Source organism: Vigna radiata, chromosome 11 (genome assembly GCF_000741045.1).
Source record: "Vigna radiata var. radiata cultivar VC1973A chromosome 11, Vradiata_ver6, whole genome shotgun sequence".
Lineage (NCBI taxonomy): Eukaryota > Viridiplantae > Streptophyta > Magnoliopsida > Fabales > Fabaceae > Vigna > Vigna radiata.
In genome coordinates this window covers 12,529,187-12,553,212 of record NC_028361.1, presented here as the reverse complement: position 1 = coordinate 12,553,212, position 24,026 = coordinate 12,529,187, and the positions used below count along the sequence as shown (strand labels likewise).

The 24,026-nt window shown below is 34.5% G+C and overlaps 2 protein-coding genes across 2 annotated transcripts in view; both read left to right on the top strand.

Annotated features, from left to right (window-relative positions):
* Window positions 1–6,487, top strand: part of LOC106777868 (protein DETOXIFICATION 27-like) — an 8,875-nt gene extending 2,388 nt beyond the window's left edge. Inside the window, exons 5-8 of the mRNA XM_014665679.2 lie at window positions 5,569–5,807; window positions 5,904–6,022; window positions 6,112–6,201; window positions 6,325–6,487. Coding sequence (XP_014521165.1) covers window positions 5,569–5,807; window positions 5,904–6,022; window positions 6,112–6,201; window positions 6,325–6,384 — 508 coding nt within the window. The 3' untranslated portion in view covers window positions 6,385–6,487. The remainder of the gene's footprint in view (window positions 1–5,568; window positions 5,808–5,903; window positions 6,023–6,111; window positions 6,202–6,324) is intronic.
* A 10,664-nt stretch (window positions 6,488–17,151) lies between these two features.
* LOC106777869 (protein DETOXIFICATION 27-like) lies at window positions 17,152–22,508 on the top strand. Its single transcript, XM_014665680.2, has 8 exons — window positions 17,152–17,553; window positions 17,908–18,449; window positions 18,524–18,610; window positions 18,759–18,815; window positions 21,605–21,843; window positions 21,940–22,058; window positions 22,148–22,237; window positions 22,326–22,508. Exons 1-8 carry the CDS (start codon window positions 17,269–17,271, stop codon window positions 22,383–22,385), a joined length of 1,479 nt encoding a protein of 492 aa, XP_014521166.1. The 5' UTR covers window positions 17,152–17,268; the 3' UTR covers window positions 22,386–22,508.
* The last annotated feature ends 1,518 nt before the right edge of the window (window positions 22,509–24,026 follow it).

The window sequence follows — 24,026 nt, the reverse complement described above, 5'->3', positions numbered from 1 at the left end:
ATAATATTTTAGTTTATCTTATATTAAATAAATATTAAATGTGTTGTTGAAATGGTGCAAATACAGATGACAGTCCTTTTCTCATCAATCACCGTTCACATCACAGTCCTTTTCTCATTAATCACTATTCACCATCAATTATTAATATGAATGAAAGATATTTAAAAAAAAAAAAAAACAATGAAAATAATGTCATGATAGCATTTTTTACTATGATAACAATTTCTTTTAACAATTTTTTTTTCACCGATCACCTTAAACCACCAATTATTAATATGAATGAAAGATAATTAGGAAAAGGAAAAAAATGCTAATAATATTATGATATTATTTCTGATGATAATAATTTTTTTATAATAGACTATAAGATACTATTTTATTATTATGTATATTTGAAAAGAACATTTTTCGGAGAGCACGAGTATGAAGGAGTGTTGACAAGAATTCCTCGCGAGTTCATTGCTTACTTTTTTTAATCTATTTTCTTCTTGTTTCTTTCTCACTCTCAGAATTTTTAATATTAGATATTTGATATGGTCCTAAAAGCTGATAATTGTCACAATCTCTGCTTCTGTCTTCTCATTGCGCTGGACCATCCTGTTGCAAACAGGTTGAATGATAGACCACAACATTGTCATATCATACCGGAAAAACTCGGGATAGAAAGTAAGCAAGTGAAAATGAAGGAATAAAAGAAAGAGTTATAAAAAATTTTGAATTAAAAATGTAAAAATAACAATTATGTTTATACACTTGTTTTAATTATTAAAAAATTTAAACATCATGAATATAACAAATTTTATTTAATTTTTTTCATGTCCATTGATTTAGATTATAAAAGAAAAAAACATATAAAGAAATCTTTTCAGTAAAGTTAAATTTTTGATGAATTATTAATAATAAAAAATCCATTAACAAAAGTGATTATAAATAAATTTTACTGATAAATATTTAATACTGGTTGGTATTATCAATGAGAATAAATTTGTTGATAATAATATAAATCCATTAAAATTTACCGACAATATATTTTTTGGTATTTTTAACGAATGTGTTGAAATGTATTAACGAAAACACTTTGTTGATAATTATCAAAGCACGTATTTTGTTGCTAAGTTTCCTTACCTATTATAGATATTTCTATTAATATTATTTGTCAGACATAGTTTAATTTCTCAATAATCTTTTGTCAGTAAATTTAGTATTTCTAGATTCTATTATTAATTTTCGTACTTCAATTAGAACCAAACAAACTTTATCTTCATGAATAAATTCTTCGGCTTGAGATGGATGAATGAAGCAAGGAGAGGCTAAAAACATTGTTTCATTAAGAACTTGTCATACAATTGTTAGTCAAATGTAGACCATGCTACTTTTACAAAAGATCATAATATTTTAATAACTTTTTTTAATAACTTTTTGACAATAGAATACGTGTCATTATTTTATTGGTCTATTTAAATATGTTTAGAAAAATATTTAAAACGGACCAATTACAAACTACTACATACGTGTTGTCAAAAAATTGTTAAAAAAGATTGTTAAAAGAATTTTTTCCTTTTACAAATGTCATCTAAATTGTTTAGAATAATTATTTAATAAAATTATTTTGGTTGTTAACAAGATGATTTTTAATATTTTAAATTTATTTCAATATTTACTTCTTATCAATGTTTTAAAATAATTTACATTTATATAAAATGTATAATTTATTATATCTCATCTTAAAATAATAATAATATTAATAATTAATTATGTTTTTAGTTTTTAAACTTTCAATCAACTTTTATTTTGTTTTTATCATATATTTCATACCAATTCATTCTCATATTGTGTATATTGTGTGAATGAATCTATCAACGAGGTTATACAAATTATAATATGACAAACAACCACTAGTGGAAAAATGCTATTTAACGTCGGCTATTTTGGACTTTTAACGTCTAATTCACAACCGACGTCAATGGGACGTCGCACATCCTACACAACAGACGTCTAAACAGGCATCAGTTAGTTCCATGTCAGACGTCACTACATGTCAGTGCAAGCGTAATCCGACAGCTAAAGGCAATATATAGATGTCAGATGTTGCAATATCCGACGTCTAAGAGCACATAAAGACTTCGAACATGCCACTGACAGCCGTCTAATTTCACTATTAGATGTCGGTGTATGCATTAACCGACGTCTAATATAGACGTTGTGTTTTAGTGCAGTTTTGTTCCTGTCTTTGGACAACCCAATAGCACATTCTTTTTTTGCTAGTTTCCTCGAAAAAAAGCTTGCCTCTCTTGAATTTCTCATGGCATTTCAACCCAAAACCGAACCTGGGTCTTTGCTTAGTTCCATTTTCAACCGCAAGAGGGAAAAATTACGGTGAAACGATAACTAGGCAACAACCCAGGGTCGTTTTTGGATCGAAACGCCACGAGAAATCCAAAAGATGCCGCTTTTACTGGGAGGCAGCTAGCAAAGGAAGAATGTGGTACTGCGTTACCCCAAGAGAGGAACAAAACTGCACTAAAACACAATACAAGGAAAACAAATTTTAATCACTTGAGCCAGAAGATAATCGATGAAAGACTGAATAATGTTTAAACGGTAACCATAAAAAAAAATGCACCTGGGATGCAATGCCGCAAGAGAGAAAAAAGAGAGGAGGAAGACGTTGCATAATGTTATCAGAAACAATAATGCAATGCCGCAAGAGAGAAAAAGGAGAGGAGCCGCAAGAGAGAAAAAGGAGAGGAGGAAGACGATGATATCAGAAACTACAATTCCGCGAAGGGTTTGCGGTTTATTTAACATGAAATGGGGTGTCGGTTGCTCTAGAGACCGACGTCTATAGTCACCTAGACATTGGTAATCTAACTAATTCGACGTCCAGGATAACATCAAACTGACTTTTTGAATGCCCATTAGACGTCGGCCACCAAGGGAGCCGATGTCTAGGGCGCTGAACCGATTGACGTTTCATTTCCTGTCAGGGACGTAGACGACAGTTATGAAGGGGCCGCCGACATCTATGATAATATAGACATCGGGTTTTTGCTGTCGGACGTCGAAGTGCCTCAGAGTTTGATGCACATAATTAATTACAGGCACATAGACGTCGCGCACCCAAAAATGCGACGTCTATTTTGCAAAAATTTTTGTCTTCCCGCCTTTCGGACAGGCCATAGACGTCGGTTTTTAACTACCTGACGTCTAATCGCCTAGGAATCAGGTGATCAACATTAATTACAGTCAAGTAGACGTCGACCCCCATCACAACCGACGTCAAATGCGCAGGAGAAGTTTGTCTTCTCGCCTACCTCATTACATTGGACGTCGGCTTACGACAGAGCTGATGTGTACTACATAATAGACGTCTCATTATCTTGAAGCCGACGTCTAGGTTACCATCTTATTTACAGTAATGCCACCAGTCATCATAAAACATCGGTAAAGCGCTAATAGACGTCTATGAGCTGACGTTAAACAACATTTTTCCATTAATGTTGGACATTAACATACCACTATGTGGAATACATTCTAAATTCGTTCACAAATTGTAGGAATAAAATTGACATAAAATTTACCATGAATATTATATGCAATTTTAGTTAAAAAATTATTGACTAAAAATATAATAAAAAAAAGTGCTAATGTCTAAATCTTTTTGGAATATTATTTTATTGTTAAACTTTTTTTGAACTATTGAGTTAGTGTTAATAATTTTTTAATTCGTTGAATATAGTGAAAAACTATATTTGGGATAAATTTCCTTTGTGTTGAATATATACATAGGGTCCTCTATTTAAAATAGAAGAAATATGCTTTAAGCCCAAAATAAAATAAGAAATAATAACAAGTTAACTAAAGATAAAAGATAAATATAAACTAAATATAATATATCTTACACTCCCCCTCAAGCTGGTGCATACAAATCATATGTACCAAGATTGTTACTAATATAATTCATAAAGACTTAGTGAAAATATCCGTTTCTACACTTGAGTGAGACCAAATTGATAATGATTCGCAAGATGACATAGAAGACGAAATACCAAGACGAAATACCAATACAAAAAACTTCCCTGAGCAATAAATATGAGAGGTTGCTCCATGTAAATCTCTTCTTGCAAATCGCCCTTGAGGAATGTCATCAGTGGATAAAGAGGTAATTGTTGGAGAGCCACCACAACGATGAATAAACTAACAAAACCATCTTTTCCATGGGAAAAAAAAAGCGGACGGGTCAAATGTAATGGTGACAAAAGAGAGGTCAATGGAAGAAGCCATGGATGAATAGGAGAGAGAAACTATAAAAATAAAAAATTATTCAGTCAAGGCACCTGAAAAAGGAAAAAAAACAACATCGATGCTCTCAATAGCTTCTTGAGAGGAGACGGGACGTGCAACAACACACACGATGAATGCGACCTCGACGCTCTGAATTACCACTGGACATGCCACCATGCACGACAGAAAAGGGAGAAAATCCATAACTTCAAAAGGCGTTGAGAGCGCGTAAGAGCTCCGATGAAAGCGTTGTTAATGACATGGTGGTCATCTAACCGAGACGATAAAAACATGTGATCATCAATTGAAACTAAGAAACTTCGATAATGGCAATGATAAATAGGCGTATGTAGTGGTAGAGGAACTAAAAACTTTTTCCTCAAAAGAACCTGACTCAGATACCATGTTGAATATAGTGAAAAACTATATTTGGAATAAATTTCGCTTGTGTTGAATATACACATATGGTCCTCTATTTATAATAAAATAAATATGGGTTAAGTCCAAGATACAAATAAGAAATAATAACAAATTAACTAAAGATAAAAAATAAATATAAACTAAATATAATATATCTAACATAATTATTTAATATTTTTAATAAAATATTATTTTTATCAACAATATAAAAGCTAATTTAAATAATAATAATAATAATAATAAGGTTTTACAAAGAAAATTATTGAAATTTAATTTATATAAAACATTTTAGATTATAGAAAAGTTAAATTAAATTAAAAGATAAATATTAATAGTATATAGTTACCTAATATTAATATTTGATTCAATAATTAATCAAACCCTTATTTTTTTATTTTAAAAATTACAACTAATTTGTCCGTTAATTTTATCAAATGTTTTTAATCTAAGTTTTCAATTTTATTCTAACTTTTTCTTAGTTAATTTTACCAGAGACTATTATGCAATAGTTCCCAAGGTAATGAGCTATTTTGAATTCAGGATTACGGAAGTAATCTGTTAAAATTTGAGAAATATAAGAAAATGATATCGTATGGAACAAAAATTATATTTACATTTTAATGTATTTAACTGTTTCTTAATAAACTTTCATACCATCTTGATTTCTGCATTATAAATTAATTCAAGGGATGCCTCTTTTGGCATAATTAAACATAAAGAAAACATTTAAGCTTATAAGAGAAAGATAAGGAAGAAAATGAGATATAATGAAGCAAACAACAACCTAAACCATTACACGGTGACCAAAAGCTAAAAGTACAGAAATGCAATTAGTAATTTTATTAGTTCGCATGCAATTTGCAGAGTGAGAGTTGCAAACGAGCTTGGAGCACGGAATGGAAAAGGAGCCAAGTTTGCTACTATAATATCTGTGGTGACATCTGTTATTATAGGATTCTTTTTCTCTATATTGATTTTGATATTGCATGATAAAATCGGCTATATATTCTCTAATAGCAAACCTGTTCTTGACGAAGTAAACAACCTTTCTCTTCTATTAGCCTTCACAATTTTGCTCAACAGTGTTCAACCAGTTCTCTCAGGTATCACATCAATGTTCATTGTACCTTTCACATTTTATATATAAATACTACAAAATTGTATCTCTATTTATTCCCTTTTTGGATGATTTTGAGCAGGAGTGGCTGTAGGGTCAGGTTGGCAATCATATGTTGCATACATAAACTTGGGTTGCTACTATATTATTGGTTTGCCTCTTGGAATTTTGATGGGGTGGGTCTTCAAACTAGGAGTTATGGTATGTTTCATGTCACCCTCTTTTAGACATTTATGTAGTTATTTCACATGAATTAACCAATGATTCTTACACCATTTGCTTGAACAAAGGGAATTTGGGCTGGGATGATTTTTGGTGGTACAGCTACTCAGACATTAATATTGAGCATCATTACCCTTCGGTGCGACTGGGAAAAGGAGGTAACATTCTGGCTATTCTTCAATCTTAGTGTATTTTTTTTTCTTTCTCTTTAATTGTGTTAATGGTCCTCACTTTGAATTATCTAATCTTAATAGATGTATTTTGTGGGTTAAAAATTTCAGGCTGAGAGTGCGAAATTGCGTATGACGAAGTGGGCAGATCCAAAACATGAACTAAACTAAAGTATCCGCATATTTATTTAATTTGTAATTTGTCGACAATTTAATTCAGTTCTTAAAATATGAATATAGTCCACATGTTGTGTGTATATAAATCAATTTAGTGAAAACATTCCACTCACTAATTCAATATGGATTGTAAACTAAAAGAAAACAAGAACAAAAGGTCAATTTTTGTTCCAGAAATTAAAATAGACATTTTATTAAAACAAAAAACAAAAACATAATTAAATAATAATATCATATTGATTATTTCTTTATGAATTATACTTAAATACTTTTTGAATTCTTTATAAGATGTAGAAATATGATTTTAGATTTTTTTAAATTTTATTTAATCTTCATCACCCTTAAAGTTATGAAATGGTTTTGTTAAATTCTTAAGATCATGTTAACTACTTTTGCGTTTGATTAAAGATAGAAAAAAGGTTTGTAGGAAACTGTAGTGTAGAAAGATGACCGATCGGTCGAGATGAAGGAGAGAAAGGCAAGATCAGGGCCGACCGGCCGAAGTCGAAGGCGAGAGGGAGTATTAAAGGCAGTGTTAAAGGGCATTTATTGGCTTTAATGGGCGAATATCATGAAAAAGGAAACAGAAGATACAACATTTTCCGGTAATTAATGTTAATTATGAGCATGAGGTTTATAAATATGGAATCAATGACCAGGTATTTCATTTTTGATCCATTTACACTCACTTAATCTCCTAGTGACCGAGCTGACTTGAGCGTCGGAGTGTTTCTTTGCAGGTCACCACCGTTCGGTATCTGTGAAGATCTCTTAGGAGTACGAGTTAACTGATCGGGAGACAAAAAAGAGTCAGGACCGCTCAGTTTCAGACCCTACATACTGAAACATTTGGCGCCCACCGTGGGGCACGAAAGTGAGAACAACCTGAGAACGATCACAATGGCTGGAGAGTTGCACTTGCAGTTACTTCAAGAGATGCAGAGACAAATGCAGGATATGAGGGTTGAGATAGCGGCTTTGAGGGTTGAGCGGGTGGGCAATCAGCACAATCGGTAAATGTTGCTACCCTCCACTCAGAGAACGGAGAGGAAAGCAATCATGCATCTTAGGAAGATGGGACGAGGAAAATGGTTGGTGACTCTAGACTCAATGGACGAGGGGGAGGCAGAAATGGACGGGGCGGAGGCAGAAATGGGCGAGGTGAGGGTAGAGATGGGCGAGAAAGAGGAAACGGGAGGGTCGGAGGCAGAAATGGGCAGGGTGGAAAAGTAAGCTTGAATGACCAAAATGGCCCTGGGGAAGAACATCAGGAGTCTGAAGCACAAAACCTGCCCCCAGGTGATGATCGAGTAAATATTGAACAACCAGATCAAGCTGAGGGTCTTCATCCCTTTACTGCGAATGTCATGAGAGCAGTTGTTAAGTCCCTGGCAAGTGTACCAGATCGTTATCAAGTAATATAAAATGGGTAAGTCCAAGTATCGTTTCCCGCTAAACGCTCCAAGGGTGAGGGTAAGGGCTGATTTATTAACTGTGACCCGATCGCTGACACCTCGAGGGGCTGACGAGAGCAAGCACTATCGGTATCACCAAAATTTAGGGCACACTACTGAAGATTGCATTACTTTAAAAGATAAGTTAGAAAGCTTGGTTCAGGCGAGTCACTTGATAGAATTCGTACAATGTGGAAATCATCCCCCTCGGGGAAATAACCAAAATCGGGGAAATCCGCCCACAACCGAGTGGCGTGATAGGGGCAAGAGTGAGGAAAGACCATTGAGAGGGGTTATAAACACGATTTTTGGAGGATTCGCTGGTGGAGGACCATCCTCTGCATCGCGAAAACAGCACTTAAGAAACTTGCATAGTGTCAATCGAGCTGAGGTTGCACGCAAATCCATGCTGCTAATAACTTTCTCAGACAAGGATTTTCATGCACCCGATCCTAACCAGGACGATCCTATGGTAATAACGGCTATAATTGCCCGGTATAGCGTGGGCAAGGTTTTGGTAGATCAGGGAAGTTCAGCGAACATTTTGTATTGGAAGACATTTCAGTAAATGGATATACAGGATGATCTGATCATGCCTTTCCACGAACAGATATTGGCATTTGTTGGAGAACGGGTGGATACACGCGGTTATGCAGATCTGAGCATGAGTTTGGGGACGGAGAGAAATGCTAAGGAGCTTAAGGTGCGGTTTTTGCTGGTAGAAGCTGACACTTCATACAATGTGCTACTTGGTCGGCCATGTTTGAATGCATTTGGGGCAATAGTATCTACCCCACATTTAACGCTAAAGTATCCTTCAGATGATGTGAGGGTATAGGCGGTTAGGGCAGATCAGAAGATTGCCCAGGAATGTTATGTAGTTGGCTTAAAGGTAAAGCCTTTTATGGCCAGAAAACAAGAAACTCATTCGGAGGTGGTAATGGCCGAATTGGACCCTAGGGAAAGCACGGAGGATCGAGTAGAACCGATGGGGGAGGTCCAACCTTTCCCCTTGGAGGGGGAAGATCGGGTAACGAAGTTGGGTCAAAGTTTGGGGGGAGATCAGGTGGCACAGGTCGGGCAGTTGTTGATCAGGAATAAAGACTTATTTGCATGGACAGCAGCAAATATGCCCAGAATTCACCCTAACGTGATTTCCCATAAATTGTCTATATTAAGGGATGTCCGAACTGATAGAGGTAGGCTTCATAAGGGAGATAAACTATACCACTTGGTTGGAAAATGTGGTAATGGTGAAGAAGTCCAATGGCAAATGGAGGATGTGCACAGACTTTACGGGTCTGAACAAAGTCTGTCCAAAGGACATACCCGTTGTCGAGCATCGACTCATTGGTAAATGGGGTATCAGGATACGAAGTGCTCAATTTCTTGGACGCGTATTCGTGGTATAATCAGATCCCCATGTATCGTCTGAATAGCGAGAAAACAACTTTTATAACCGAACGGGCAACTTATTGTTATGAGGTCATGCCATTCGGCTTGAAGAATGCAGGGACTACATATCAGAGGTTGATAGATAAAGTCTTCCAGCAGCAGATCGGCAGGTGTATGGAGGTATATATGGACGACATGGTCATAAGGAGCCGGTCTTTAGAGGAGCATTTGAAGGATCTGGAGGAGGTGTTTGGACAGGTGAGGAAATTTGATATGCGCTTAATCCGTCCAAGTGTACCTTTGGGGTTCAGGCGGGGAAATTTTTAGGCTTTATGTTAACTGCTCGGGGTATTGAAGCGAATCCCAATAAGTGTAAAGCAGTGTTGGACATGAGGAGTCCCCAAACGGTAAAAGAGGTCCAAAGGTTAATAGGGCGCTTAACGTCGTTGTCCAGATTCATCACTCATCTAGCCGAGCGTATAAAGCCGATCTTGAAGACGATGAAGAGGACGACACAAAAGTGTTGGGATGAGCAAAGCGAGGAAGCTTTTAAGGAGGTAAAAGCGATCCTTACACAGCCTCCTGTCATGGGTCGACCAGAAATAGGCCATGAGTTGCAAATTTTCTTAACAACATCTGATGAGGCTATCAGTGTAGTGTTGGTACAAGAAACTCCTCAGTTCAAGTTGATTTACTTTGTTAGTAGGATCCTTAAGGATGCGAAGGTTCGATATCAGCAATTAGAGAAGGTGGCACTCTCTTTGCTCTATGTCGCTCGGCGTCTCAGACCTTACTTTCAGGGACATCAAGTGGTAGTTCGCACTGATTACCCCATAGCCAAAATCATGTGGAAGCCCGATCTAGCAGGAAGAACGATAGGGTGGTCGGTAGAGCTTTCGGAGTTCGGGTTACGTATGAACCGAAGGGATCGGTACGTGGCCAACATCTTGCAGACTTTGTAGTCGAGTTACCAACAAGAGAATGGGAGATGTTTTCCTGGTAGCTTTTTGTGGACGGATCGTCCAACAAACAGGGTGGAGGAGCGGGGGTTGTCCTAGAAGGCCCGAACGATATATTGGTTGAACAATCGCTAATCTTCAAGTTTAAGGTGAGTAATAACCAGGCTGAGTACGAAGCTTTGTTGGCCGAGATCGAGTTGGTACGAGATTTAGGGGAAGAATCCTTAGAATGTCGAACTGATTCTCAGTTGGTGGAGGGGCAAATGAATGGTAGTTTCCAAATTAAGGATAATCATCTTTTGCAATATTTTCATAAGGCAAAGCAATTAGAAGCATCAAGACTTTCAAATTGAAGCATGTTCCCCAATCGGAAAATAGCCGAACGGATGTGTTGTCCAAGTTGGCTAGTGGTAATGAAAAGGGGGGCTTGTCCTCGGTAGTAAGGCAAGTTCTAACAAAACCAACGATTGAATGCTTTAATGTGGCTAGCTCCACAGGCAGAAAGGCTGGAAAGACGAGATTATCTGGCTGATTAGGGAGCAAGACGAAGGAGCAACTCTTAGTGTAAGGCCTGCCAAAAGTATGGAAATTTTTTCCGTGGACCAACCACCGAATTGCACAATATTGTATCCCCGTGGCCGTTTGCCCAGTGGGGAATGGATATTGTTGGACCATTCCCGACTGGTAGATCACATATGAAGTTCATGCTCGTGGCTGTTGATTATTTCACTAAGTGGGTGGAAGCTGAACCATTAACTAAAATTTCAGCCGTTCAGGTTCAGAAGTTCGTATGGAAGATAGCCTGCAGGTTCGATTTACCCAAGGTGATCATCATTGATAATGGCCGGCCATTTATAGAAAAGAAACTCGTTGCTTTTTATAGAGAATTGGGAATTACGGCCGTTACAAGCTCGGCAGAACATCCGCAAACGAACGGCCAAGCTGAAGCAATGAATAAAATCATTGTCCAGGAACTAAAGAAAAGGTTGGGAGAAGCAAAAGGAGCATGGGTGGATGAATTACCTCAAGTACTATGGGGGTATCGTTGTTCTCCACATGGCACAACGGGAGAATCACCGTTCAACTTAACCTATGGGACAAATGCCATGTTAACGGTCAAGGTGGGAGAAGCAACCTTGCGAAGACGTCTGGACAATCTGACTGTGAATGATGAAGGATTGAGGAGTAACCTGGATGTCTTGCAAGAAAGAAGGGAGGTGGCAATTGTTCGGGCGGAGGCACAAAAGAGGTTAGTTGCCCGCCGGTATAATGCAAAGGTTCGACCTAGGCAGCTGTTGGAGGGAGATCTTGTATGGCAAAAAGCGGCAGAGGCTCGAAAGGAAGCAACCCAGGGGAAACTAGCAGCAAATTGGGAGGGGCATTTCAAAATACGAGAAAGATTGAACAACGGGACGTATCGGTTAGAGTATTTGGACGGGAAACCAATCCCGAAAACTTGGAACATATCCCACTTAAAATTTTATTTTAGTTGAATGTTGTAATATTTATCTGATAAATTGAATGAGAGTAGGTGTTTGTGATATTATGTTATGCTTTGTAGAATAAAGGCTTTCGGTGGAAGTCAGAAAAATGACTTTCATAAATCTCTGTTTAATGCAGGAAGCTAGAAAAATGACTCCTGCCTCAAGTTGTTCGGGTGAAGTCAGAAAAATGACTTCGGAAATCTCCGAGAGGAGTTAGATGGAAGGACGTTTGGTGGAAGTCAGAAAAATGACTTTCACAAATCAGGAATTCATCTTATTCAGCGCAAGTACACTTTCGACCGCTTTAGCAAGGTTGGAATGCTACATTGTGCCCCTATGTCTACTCCCACGACACACTCCTCTTGCTTAACTAGTGAAGGAGATCTCCTCAATGATGAAGATTCCTCCTCTTGTCGCATACTCATCAGACATATAATTTATTTCACCAATACCAAACTATAGATAACCTTCTCTGTCAAGAATCTCAGTTAATTTGTCTCATCTATTACCACCATACATCAACAGGTTTCAAACCGCATTCTTAGATATCTAAAGGGAGCCCCTGACAATGGTATTTTTCTCTAAAGCAACAATATTAGTCAACTCAAAGCATATAAAGACTCTAAATAAGCCACTTGCCCCAACTCTCGAAAATTCAACACGATTTACTCGGTTTACCTCGAAAACTCAATATTTTCTTGGAAACCCAAAAAGCAGCAAATTGTTTATCAAAGTTCATTTGATGTAGAAATATCATGCTCTAGCCTCCGTCAGTTGTGAACTACAATGTCTCATTTATGTTCTCTAGGATCTTCGTATACTAATCATTTAACCTGTTATAGTTTATTGTGACAATCACCCAACTATCCAAATCATCCCCAACTAGGTGTTTCATGAATGCACAAAACACATCAAAATAGATTCTCACATCGTAAGGGACAAGATCAACAATGATCTCCTAAAGCTTTTACCCATTTCAACTACTTAGCAAGCTGCAAACCTTTTTACCAAACCTTTTACTCTTGCTCCTACTCCTTTCAAACACCTTCATTCCAAGTTGGGAATGACTAACATCTACTCCCAACTTAAGGAGAGTGATAGAATTTTCATAGCTTAGCAAGCTTAGTACAACTCGGTAGCATAATCCGGCACAGCTCGGTCGGACAGTCCGAAAAGCTTGGCAACACAGTCTGACAAGCTCGACACACAACTCGACTACATAACTCAGCAACACCGCTCCTCTGTTTGTGGTTTACTTGTTTGCCAATGTTTTTCTATTTATTTTCTGCTTTTCCTTTCCTTTTCTTATATAATCATTCTCCCTTTCAGAATGCAAACAATTGTATTCTTCTTCCTTTTCTTTTATCAAGATACTATTTTGTTAGTGTGTTTTGTGCTTGATCCATCTTTTCAACCTTCTTCTCGTTTACATTGTCCTTTTCATAGACATGGCTTTCACTACATATTTAATAATCATTCTTGATATTATGAATTACATCCATAATCCTGTTAAGTTTTAAAAAGATTAGATGTGTTGTTATACAAAAGAAATGTAAAAAGTTAATTAAAAAACTAATTACATGGGTTCACACAATTTAATATTAAAATTAAAAAAATTATTTAACCTTATACATTTTATATAATTTTGTATATTTAATAATTAATTTACCAAATATTTAGTTTCTCAACTTAATTTCTCAATTACTATTTAACTTGTAATCATATCAAACATACCTTTGTGTTAAATGATTTAATGAATTTAGTGTTAAATAGATTAACCGAAGACTAAAAGTAAATCATGACTATGACTAAATTAGCATAAAATTGGGTACATTTTTTTCACTATATCAATTTTCGACCCTTTGTCAAATGACATCTGTTTTTAGACTTTTTCATAGGTCCCGTTATTTTGACACCCTTTTTTAACACAAATTTGACAACGCCAGTTGTCAGCTTCCCATTTGTCCAATTTTTTTTTTAATTCATAAAATCTGGTAGTGAAAACTTATGGGGGTTTCAAATATATTTCGTTCCAATTATGTCCTTGTCGTGTTTCATTACGTTCTGTCTCACATTTCATTCTCTCTGTGCGTTATTGTTCTCCCTGCGTTTTAGTTTATGGTTGTCCGTTCTCGCAGTTTGTAGTCGTTGTCCTTGTTCGAAATGGGAAATTCCGGATAGCAGCTTCGTTGGAGCAAGGTAAATGCTTTCTTAGACCATTTTCTTGTAGGTTTGGGTATTGGGCTTTTCATTTCATGTGGCATTCCGTGGATGTTGTCGTTTGGGTATTGCGTTTTTCGTTTGGGTATTGGGTTTCTTGTCGTTTCTTCGACTCCTTTTGGTTTTTTGGTTATTTGCTTTGGTGTTTACATTTGAGTTGTTTTCTTTGAGCACCGGGTGGTATGTTGAGCAACGAACTGAGTGGAATGTGCAAGACCAAACAAGATGGAATGTCGCTAAATGCATCGGGTGGACTGTCCAACAATCAATCACATTTGAAGACGTATGTGAGGATTGGATCAAGAAGGCGTTATAAGAGCCAAGCACTTAGGACACCATACACCGGAAATATAGTAAGAAAAATGACTGATTATTGTATAAGGTTTTGAATAGGACAAGAACAAGACGTTGTAATTAAACCTATTTCGTTCAATATATAGAACATGCATGCTTGGTTCCATCTATTTATGTAATTGATAATTGCAATTTTATTCCGTATGTTATTGAAGTGCTTTATATTTTGATTTTCAAGTGATAATGTTTGTGAGACAAGAATGAAGAAATGTTTGTGATTTGATGAATTTAGTTGAATTGGTGAAGATGATGGTGCTAAATTGTGCATTGTAATCGTTTACGACGGGGCTGTAAACGATTACGCGAGTCTAACTTAGATTATGGACAACCTGTTGAATTGAAGGAGCCACAAGTGAAAACATAGGGGACCATAGTTGTAGTTATGCTATGTCTGCTGTAAAAATGTGCCTTGTAATCGTTTACAAGGGGGCTGTAAACGATTATGCGAGTTTAAACTAGATTTTGGACAACCTGTTCAACTGAAGGAGCCATCAATGATAACGTAGGGGACCACAGCTGAATAACAGTGTGTTTTCACCCAAGTCCAGTCCTTTAAATTGTAATTTGATGTTCTTGAGTGAGGATTGGCTTGAACTTAATGTTTTGGGTCCCCCATAATGGAAGGCGGACCACCCATGGTGACATTATTGAGTCAAGTGAAGTTCTGCTAGTTCTGGTGTAAAAATGTGCCTTGTAATCGTTTACAAGGGAGCTGCAAACGATTACGCGTGTCTAAAATGGTTTTTGGACATCTTGTTCAACAGAAGGAGCCACCAGTGAGAACGTAGGGGACCATAGCTGAATAGCAGTGTGTTTTGACCCAAGTCCAGTGGTTTTAATTGTAATTTGATGTTCTTGAGTGAGGAATGCCTTGAACTTAATGTTTTGGGTCCCCCATGATGAAGGGGGGGACCACCCATGTTGAGATTATTGAGTCGAGTGAAGTTATGCTAGCTCTGGTGTAAAAACGTGCTTTGTAATCGTTTACAAGGGGGCTGTAAATGATTATGCGTGTCTAAAATGGTTTTTGGACATCTTGTTGAACTAAAGGAGCCACCAGTGAAAACGTAGGGGACCACAGCTGAATAGCAATGTGTTTTGACCCAAGTCTAGTGGTTTTAATTGTAATTTGATGTTCTTGAGTGAGGAGTGCCTTGAACTTAATGTTTTGGGTCCCCCATGATGGAGGAGGGGACCACCCATGGTGAGATTATTGAGTCAAGTGAAGTTCTGCTAGCTCTAGTGTAAAAATGTGCCTTGTAATCGTTTACAAGGGGGCTGTAAACGATTACGCGTGTCTAAAATGGTTTTTGGACATCTTGTTGAACTGAAGGAGCCACCAGTGAAAACGTAGGGGACCACAGTTGAATAACAGTGTTTTTTGACTATTATTGAGTTCCTTAAAATGTAATTGGTTATTTATATGTGATTATCAAGTGTTTAACTGTCTATTAAATACACCATTATCTTACTCCTTAACATTTTGTCAAATATAATACGCGAAACATTCAACCCACATTCAACGAAATGATGTCATCCCAATTCGATCTACATGGACATCTCTCAGTAAGTCATTCATTTGAACAATGGTTGATGAATCCAGAGAGATTCGAACCCGCCACTACAAAACATTACAAAAACATTATTATTACTTACAAAAAATAAGCAACTATATATAATACCAAAAATTGGGTTTTAGGACGTAATTGCAACTGTACTTATTTCATACAAAAAATCAATAGTGGAGAAGACGATTAGGGTTCACAAAACATAAAAACAAAAAATGCTCCAAAGTAAAGTAGGGTTCCACATCTTTTACTTACCAAGACAACCGAGAAGGGGGTCAATGAAAACAACGCCAAAATGATGCCAAAATGCCAAAAGAGATGAGATGAAGCGACAGAAAACGTGAACTCAACAATGGCGATTCGAGATGAGGCATTTGGGAGCAATCTTCGTTTCGGAGAAATGAGGTGATTCCTATTCCAAACTTTGGGAGAGACGACAGAGAAGAGAGAAGACGGGAAAGTGAAGAAGAATGACGATGCGAAAGTGAAAATGAAACCGCCAAAATCAAATTTCATATATTGGGTTTTCCAAAATTACCCTCATCAACATTTTAAAATATGCATTTTCCTTCAACCAAAAGAACCAACATACACACACCAAGTCGCGGGTGCCAAATTTGTGTAAAAAAAAAAAAAAGGTGTTAAACAAACATTTTTGTTTTTCATATGTTGTATTATTATGTTTTGGAAATGAAAGAACCATTCTCTCTACACTCTAAACATCTAAGTCAATTTTGAAAACATATGCAAAAGAGTAATTGCAAAAGAAAGAAAATTTATTCATAGTAAAAGAAATTTCATATGAATTTTGTAAACTCTGGAAAATATATCTATTTATTTCAATAATAGTATTAGATATAGTTTTTAAATATCCAAGTTTCCTCTTTCCTTTTCTTCATATCTTCAAAATTGATAAAGCAAAACCAAACCATGCTATTAAATTTTCTCAGACCGTTCATGTTTTTTAGTTAAATATTTCTATTTCATACTTATCTTCATCTATTCAATAAACAAATAGTAACTAATATTAATTTTTTTCGTAAAAGTATTTATTTCTTAAAACGTGATTGCGAGCATTAATTTTTTTTTTTCTTAAAGTATTTATTTCACAGCATTGAACAAATATTACATAATATTGAAACATCAATTTATGCTAAAAAAGATATAATTTGCATAACTCAAAGAACTTAAAAAAAAGTCACCTATAACTATTTTTATTTGTCTTAGTATATATATATATATATATATATATATATATATATATATATATATATATATATATATAAAAGAAAAAACAGGTTCTCTTCTAAAGCCTCGAACTTTTTGAACCTGTCGTTACTCCTCCACCTTTCCTTCTTCATTTTCCTTTCAGTTTCGGCTTTTCACTTTTCAGAATCTCCAGAACCTTTACACTTTTTCCACCAACACATATTGCTACCTAGCTATGCCAAGCAAAGAGGATTCACCATTAAGAGAAGCAAATCTTCCACTTCTGGAACATCACTCTCTGACAGATGAAAGAGATGAACTTGACCAAAAACTGTTACCAAGGTTTTGGATCGAGTCGAAGAAGCTTTGGCACATAGTAGGCCCTTCAATTTTTAGCCGTATTGCATCCTATTCCATGTTAGTCATCACTCAAGCCTTCGCTGGCCGTCTAGGTGACCTCGAACTCGCCGCCATCTCCATTGCCCATAATGTCGTTGTTGGCTTCGACTTTGGCCTCTTGGTATGTATCAGTATCAAGTTTCAACTCCATAAATTTTCACGAAAGGTTTACTCTAAATATATAGATACACAATTAAAATTGAAATTCTGATTAGAAAACAGTATCGTAAATTGCTTAAACCAAAACTTACGACAGAATTCAACTTATTTAGCACAAAATTCATTAGACACAACTTATTTAACTGTTTTCAATGTTGTTCTTTAATAAAGATTTACGTTAAGTAGAAACACACACACAAAATTACAAAACATGATCATAAGCTGGAAACGAAGTAAACTAGTATGAGTATAAGGAAGTGTTAAGGTTGAAGAGCGATTGAGACAGTGATTTGTGTTTGTTTTATGATTTAACTAGTTGGGCATGGCAAGTGCCTTGGAAACGCTATGTGGGCAAGCCTTTGGAGCAAAAAAGTACTACATGTTAGGCGTTTACTTGCAGCGTTCGTGGATCGTCCTTTTCATTTGCTGTATCTTGCTTTTGCCTCTGTACTTATTTGCCTCGCCGGTGTTGAAGCTGTTGGGGCAGCCCGATGATCTGGCGGAGTTAACCGGTACGGTGTCGATGTGGTTGATACCGGTGCACTTCGCGTTTGCATTTCAGTTTCCTCTGCAGAGGTTCTTGCAGTGCCAGCTGAAGACTGCGCCTATTGCGTGGGTGTCTCTGGTGGCGCTCTTGGTGCATGTGTTTGTGATCTGGTTGTTCGTGTTGAAGTTGGAGTTCGGAGTTATTGGCGCTGCTGTCACCATTAACATCTCGTGGTGGGTGTTCACGTTGGGGCTCTTTGGGTACAGTGTTTGGGGTGGATGCCCTCAAACTTGGGCTGGTTTTTCAGTTGAAGCTTTCTCTGGGCTTTGGGAGTTTGTCAAACTCTCTGCTGCTTCTGGAGTCATGCTCTGGTACTCTCTCTCTCTGCTTCAACTTTTGTTCTTGTCAATGTTTGTGGTGCAATTTTTGAACTTTGTTTCCGCAGCTTGGAGAGTTGGTATTACAAAGTTCTGGTTGTGATGACCGGGAACCTTGAGAATGCAGAGATTGCTGTCGATGCTTTATCCATATGGTAATTTCATTTTATTAGTAAATATAAACGCCTATCAGTGTTGATCAATGCCTTCTAGTTTTTAATTTTGTAAAAAAGCTGATATTTCTAGTGTTTGTTCATTTAAAGATTTTTACCTTACGCCAATTATGTGCTCTGTTTTTGGCAGTATGACCATCAATACCTTGGAGATGATGATTCCTCTGGCATTCCTTGCTGCAACAGGGTAATATATATTATCTCAGCACGACCGTCAATACCTCTATGAAAACCAAAAAAAAAAAAAACACAACTTAAGTAAGAATAACAATAGAATAACACATATCTATAAATAAAATAATAATGGGTTTTAAAATATTAATTATGACTAAATTTCTTTGGAGATAGAGAGTTTTTTATGGTGAAATGGTGCAAATAGTGATGAAATGACGATCCTTTTCTGATCAATCACCATTCAGCACCAATTATTAATATGAATGAAAGATAGTTAGGGAAAAGAAAACAATGGTAGCCACAGGAAAATATAGTTTGGTAAAAGTAGTAAGGCCAGACTTGTCCATTATTCAGAGGCTATGTTTCCTTTTGTCAAGGTGTTGTTGAAGGGGGAATCTCTTCTACAGATTTGGATGTCTCTGGAATTTAGTAAATTGAGAGCACGTAGTATGAGTGTTTGGATGGATTCCTCGCTAGTTCATTGCTTACTTTTTTTTAATCTATTTATTCTGAAAAAACTTTTTTTAACAATACTTTTTTTGACAACATATATATAGTAACTTGTGATTGGTCCGTTTTAAATATTTTTTAAACATAAATTCAAATAAATTAATAAAATAATGACAAGTGTCCCAAGTGTTGTCAAAATATTGTCCTTTTCTTCTTGTTTCTTTCTCACTTTCAGCATTTTTAATGTTAGATATTGGACATGGTCCTAAAAGCTGATAATTGTCACTATCTCTGCTTCTGTCTTCTGATTGCTCCATATAGAGGCTGGACCATCCTGTTGCACACAGGTTGAATGATACACCACAACATTATCATATCATATATACAAAGTAAGCAAGTGAAAATGAAGGAATAAAAGAACGAGGTATACAAAATTTTGAATTAAAAATCTAACAATAACAATTATGTTTATCTGTTTCCTACATAATCAATTATACACTTATTTTAATTATTAAAATATTTTAAAATCATAAATATAACAAATTATATTTAATATTCTTTTTCATTTCCATTCATTATAAAAAAAACCATATTTATCAACGATCACATTTCGTTGATAAAGAAATTTCTTTTAGTAGAGTCAAATTATTCATGAATTATCAATACTGAAAACTTCATTGAAAAAGTGTTTGTTGGTAAATTTTATTGATAAATATTCAGTATTCAGTGATATTATTATCAATAATGATTATGAATTTGTTGGTAAGTGTATAAATTCGTTAAACATTATTTGTTGGTATTTTTATCGAATGTGTTAAAAATGTACTGACAAAAACATTTTGGTTGATAATTACCAAAGCACATATTTCGGTGTTAAGTTTTCCTTACCAATTATTGATGGGTATTTATTGATAAATTTCCTTACCAATTATTGATGGGTATTTATTGATATTATTTATCAGTTATTTAAGGTTATTTTGTAGTCAACGTGGTTTTATTCTCTACCCAAGAAATCTGAACCTATATTATATTATAATCAAACCAGCATTTATATCACAACTAATCGGACAACCAAACCAACATTTATATTACAAGGAAACATTTAGTTAATTGCACAATATAAAATTCTCAAAGTTATGATAGAATCTTAATAATGTGTAAAAAAATGTCTACTTTTACAAATTCATATTAACTTAAAATTAAAAAACATTACATCAGAATGTTAACCTTAATGGCAAATGTCTAATAATCTTTAGGAGAAGTTAATGCATCTTATGCTAAGGAGTTTTTGAATGAGAAGAAGGGTTTAGGAAAATACGAATTTGAGAACACAAATTTTTAGCAAGAGTCAAGGTTAGGAATGTTTGATTCGAGGAAAACCAATTCTTGGGATGGGATGAATAAAATTCATAGGATAATGTTATTTTAACCATTTTTTTAACAACTTTTTTTATAATACAGTTTGTGATTGTTTTAAATAAATAAATTAATAAAATAATAACATATAATTTAATGTTAAAAAATTGTTAATATATATAATTCCATTCATAGAATGGATAAGAAGTGAGGAATAGATTGCATCTTTTGAATTACAAAATTTTATTTCAATTTTTTTCACTTTTATAGACAAATTTATCTACAGATGGCTTTTACAATCTTATTAGAGGGTGTTATTAACAGATATTTTGTTAAAAATTTCACAACTCACTTTATTATAGCTATATTTATTGATAAATCAAATTGTTTGAAAATTAATTTATATACAACATTTTATATTATAGAAAAGTTAAATTAAATTAAAAGATAAATATTAATAGTATGTAGTTACCTAATATTAATATTTGATTCAATAATTAATCAAACCCTTATTTTTTTATTTTAAAAATTCCAACTAATTTGTCCGTTAATTTTATCAAATTTTTTTAATCTAATATTTCAATTTTATTCTAACTTTTTCTTAATTAATTTTACCAGAGACTATTATGACAGACTACAAAAGGTAATGAGCTATTTTGAATTCAGGATTAAGGAAGTAATCCGTTTAAATTTGAGAAATTATAAGAAAATGATATCTTATGGAACAAAAATTGTATTTACATATTAATGTATTTAACTGTTACTTAATAAACTCTCAGACCATCTTGATTTCTGCATCATAAATTGATTCAAGGGATGCCTCTTTTGGCATAATTAAACATAAAGAAAACATTTAAACTTATAAGAGAAAGATAAGGAGGAAAATGAGATATAATGAAGCAAACAACAACCTAAAAACCATTACATGGTGACCAAAAGCTAAAAAAAGTGTAGAAATGCAATTAGTAATTTTATTAGTTCGTATGCAATTTGCAGAGTGAGAGTTGCAAACGAGCTTGGAGCAGGGAATGGAAAAGGAGCCAAGTTTGCTACTATAGTATCTGTGGTGACATCTGTTATTATAGGACTCTTCTTCTCTATGTTGATTTTGATATTGCATGATAAAATCGGCTACATATTCTCTAATAGCAAATCTGTTCTTGACGAAGTAAACAACCTTTCTCTTCTATTAGCCTTTACAATTTTGCTCAACAGTGTTCAACCAGTTCTATCAGGTATCACATCAATGTTCAATGTAGCTTTCACATTTTATATATGAATACTGCAAAATTGTATCTCTATTTATTCCTTTTTTGGATTATTTTGAGCAGGAGTGGCTGTAGGATCAGGTTGGCAATCATATGTTGCATACATAAACTTGGGTTGCTACTATATTATTGGTTTGCCTCTTGGAATTTTGATGGGGTGGGTCTTCAAACTAGGAGTTATGGTATGTTTCATGTCACCCTCTTTTAGACATTTATGTAGTTATTTCACATGAATTAACCAATGATTCTTACACCATTTGCTTGAACAAAGGGAATTTGGGCTGGGATGATTTTTGGTGGTACAGCTACTCAGACATTAATATTGAGCATCATTACCCTTCGGTGCGACTGGGAAAAGGAGGTAACATTCTGGCTATTCTTCAATCTTAGTGTATTTTTTTTTCTTTCTCTTCAATTGTGTTAATGTCCTCGTGGGTTAAAAATTTCAGGCTGAGAGTGCGAAATTGCGTATGACGAAGTGGACAAATCCAAAACATGAACTGAACTAAACTAAAGTATCTACATATATTTATTTAATTTGTTTTGCGTATGACGAAGTGGATAGATCCAAAACATGAATTGAACTAAAGTATCTACATATTTATTTAATTTGTAATTCGTCGACAATTTAACTCAGTTCTTAAAATATGAATATAGTCCACATGTTGTTTGTGTATAAATCAATTTAGTCAATATGGATCACAAACTAAAATCAAACAACTACAAAAGGTCAATTTTTGTCCCAAAAATTAAAATAGACATTTTATTAGAACATAAAATAAGAACATAATTAATTAATAATAATGTATTATTTATTATTCCACTTTAATAGCATAAAAGGAATAAAACAAAAATTCATTCATCATTTTACAAAGACTAACATATATTTTAATTCAAAGTTAAGCATTTGATAGGTTGACAGTTCAAAGTACATCAATATTTATCATTACACACAAAGTTTAATAGAATAAAAATAAAAATGAAATATTTAAGTTTAATATACTTTAATTATTCCTAATGGAGCAAAAATAAGAATGAACGGTTTCTTCATAGATATAATTTATCACCATTTTATAATCACCTTCTTCATTAGTAAATACCAAATTTATAGCTAATATTATAATTTTAAGGTTTAATTATGTTTTAAGTTTTTTATTATATATAAATTTAGGTATTTTCACTTAATTTTCCATTAAATTATTTTAGTACATTAAATACTCAAAATTATTATTTAGTTTCTTTTATAAATTAAGTGACATGATTATTATCTTCTCTTGTTATCTTATTTAATTGTTTTCATATGTTAATAACTATGAAATTTGTTGGGTCACAAAAAATTATAGGTTTAATTAACATCATTTAGAAACATTCAAGTTCCTATTAATTTTTTATGTTCTATTGAGTGGTCAAAATTTTAAAACATTTCAATTGAATACCTGCATATAAAACACAGTTATCTCACTTTAAAAATCGTTACATAATACATTGTTAGAAAAATCGATAATCACAATAAAAACCACATGCACTTTTGTTGAACTTTAATTGTGTGACAAAACAATACTTTTAAGTCAACTTTATTATGGAGTGAGTTGATTAAAACTCGTATCTTTGCACAGGCTTTTTCAAAATGTGCTGTGAGATTTTTCAAAGAGAAAGTTTTTCAAAACTATGTTTTAGATTGTTACATAGTCGACTATATGTGAACTGCATTTGACTAAGTCTGTTATGTTTTGAAATTCTGTTAATGCTTGACATAAACTGTCTAACGGTCATATTTTTAATTTGGTTAATCAAGCATTAAATGTAAATCGACTACACTAATTGTGAATCCAATTAATTGCATTGACTACTGCTAACTACCATAATTGTATTGTTATATTCGACTGCATTAGTAATTAAGTCGACTAAAGTGCGTCAGAATTAAGAAAAACTATAAATTGATGCGAGTTTGATTTTTGTAACAACTTTGGTGAATCTAACATTAATTGTGATATCTTTCATATTAGTGTTGTGTTATAGAAAGAGGAGAATGCTCCAAGAATCAAAGAAGAAGATTGTGGTGTTCATCTCTTGTGATTTCTTGAAGAGCAAGATTGTTGTGCATTGAGAGACTGATCTATCTACACGTTGAGGTGTCTACTATGAGATCA

Bases quoted from the DNA above. Each gene is read 5' to 3' on its own strand.
- LOC106777869 (XM_014665680.2), top strand. From the start codon at position 17,269: ATGCCAAGCAAAGAGGATTCACCATTAAGAGAAGCAAATCTTCCACTT. The intron at 18,611-18,758 runs GTAATTTCATTT...TGTTTTTGGCAG, and splicing joins GTCGATGCTTTATCCATATG to TATGACCATCAATACCTTGG. The intron at 22,059-22,147 runs GTATGTTTCATG...GCTTGAACAAAG, and splicing joins TCTTCAAACTAGGAGTTATG to GGAATTTGGGCTGGGATGAT.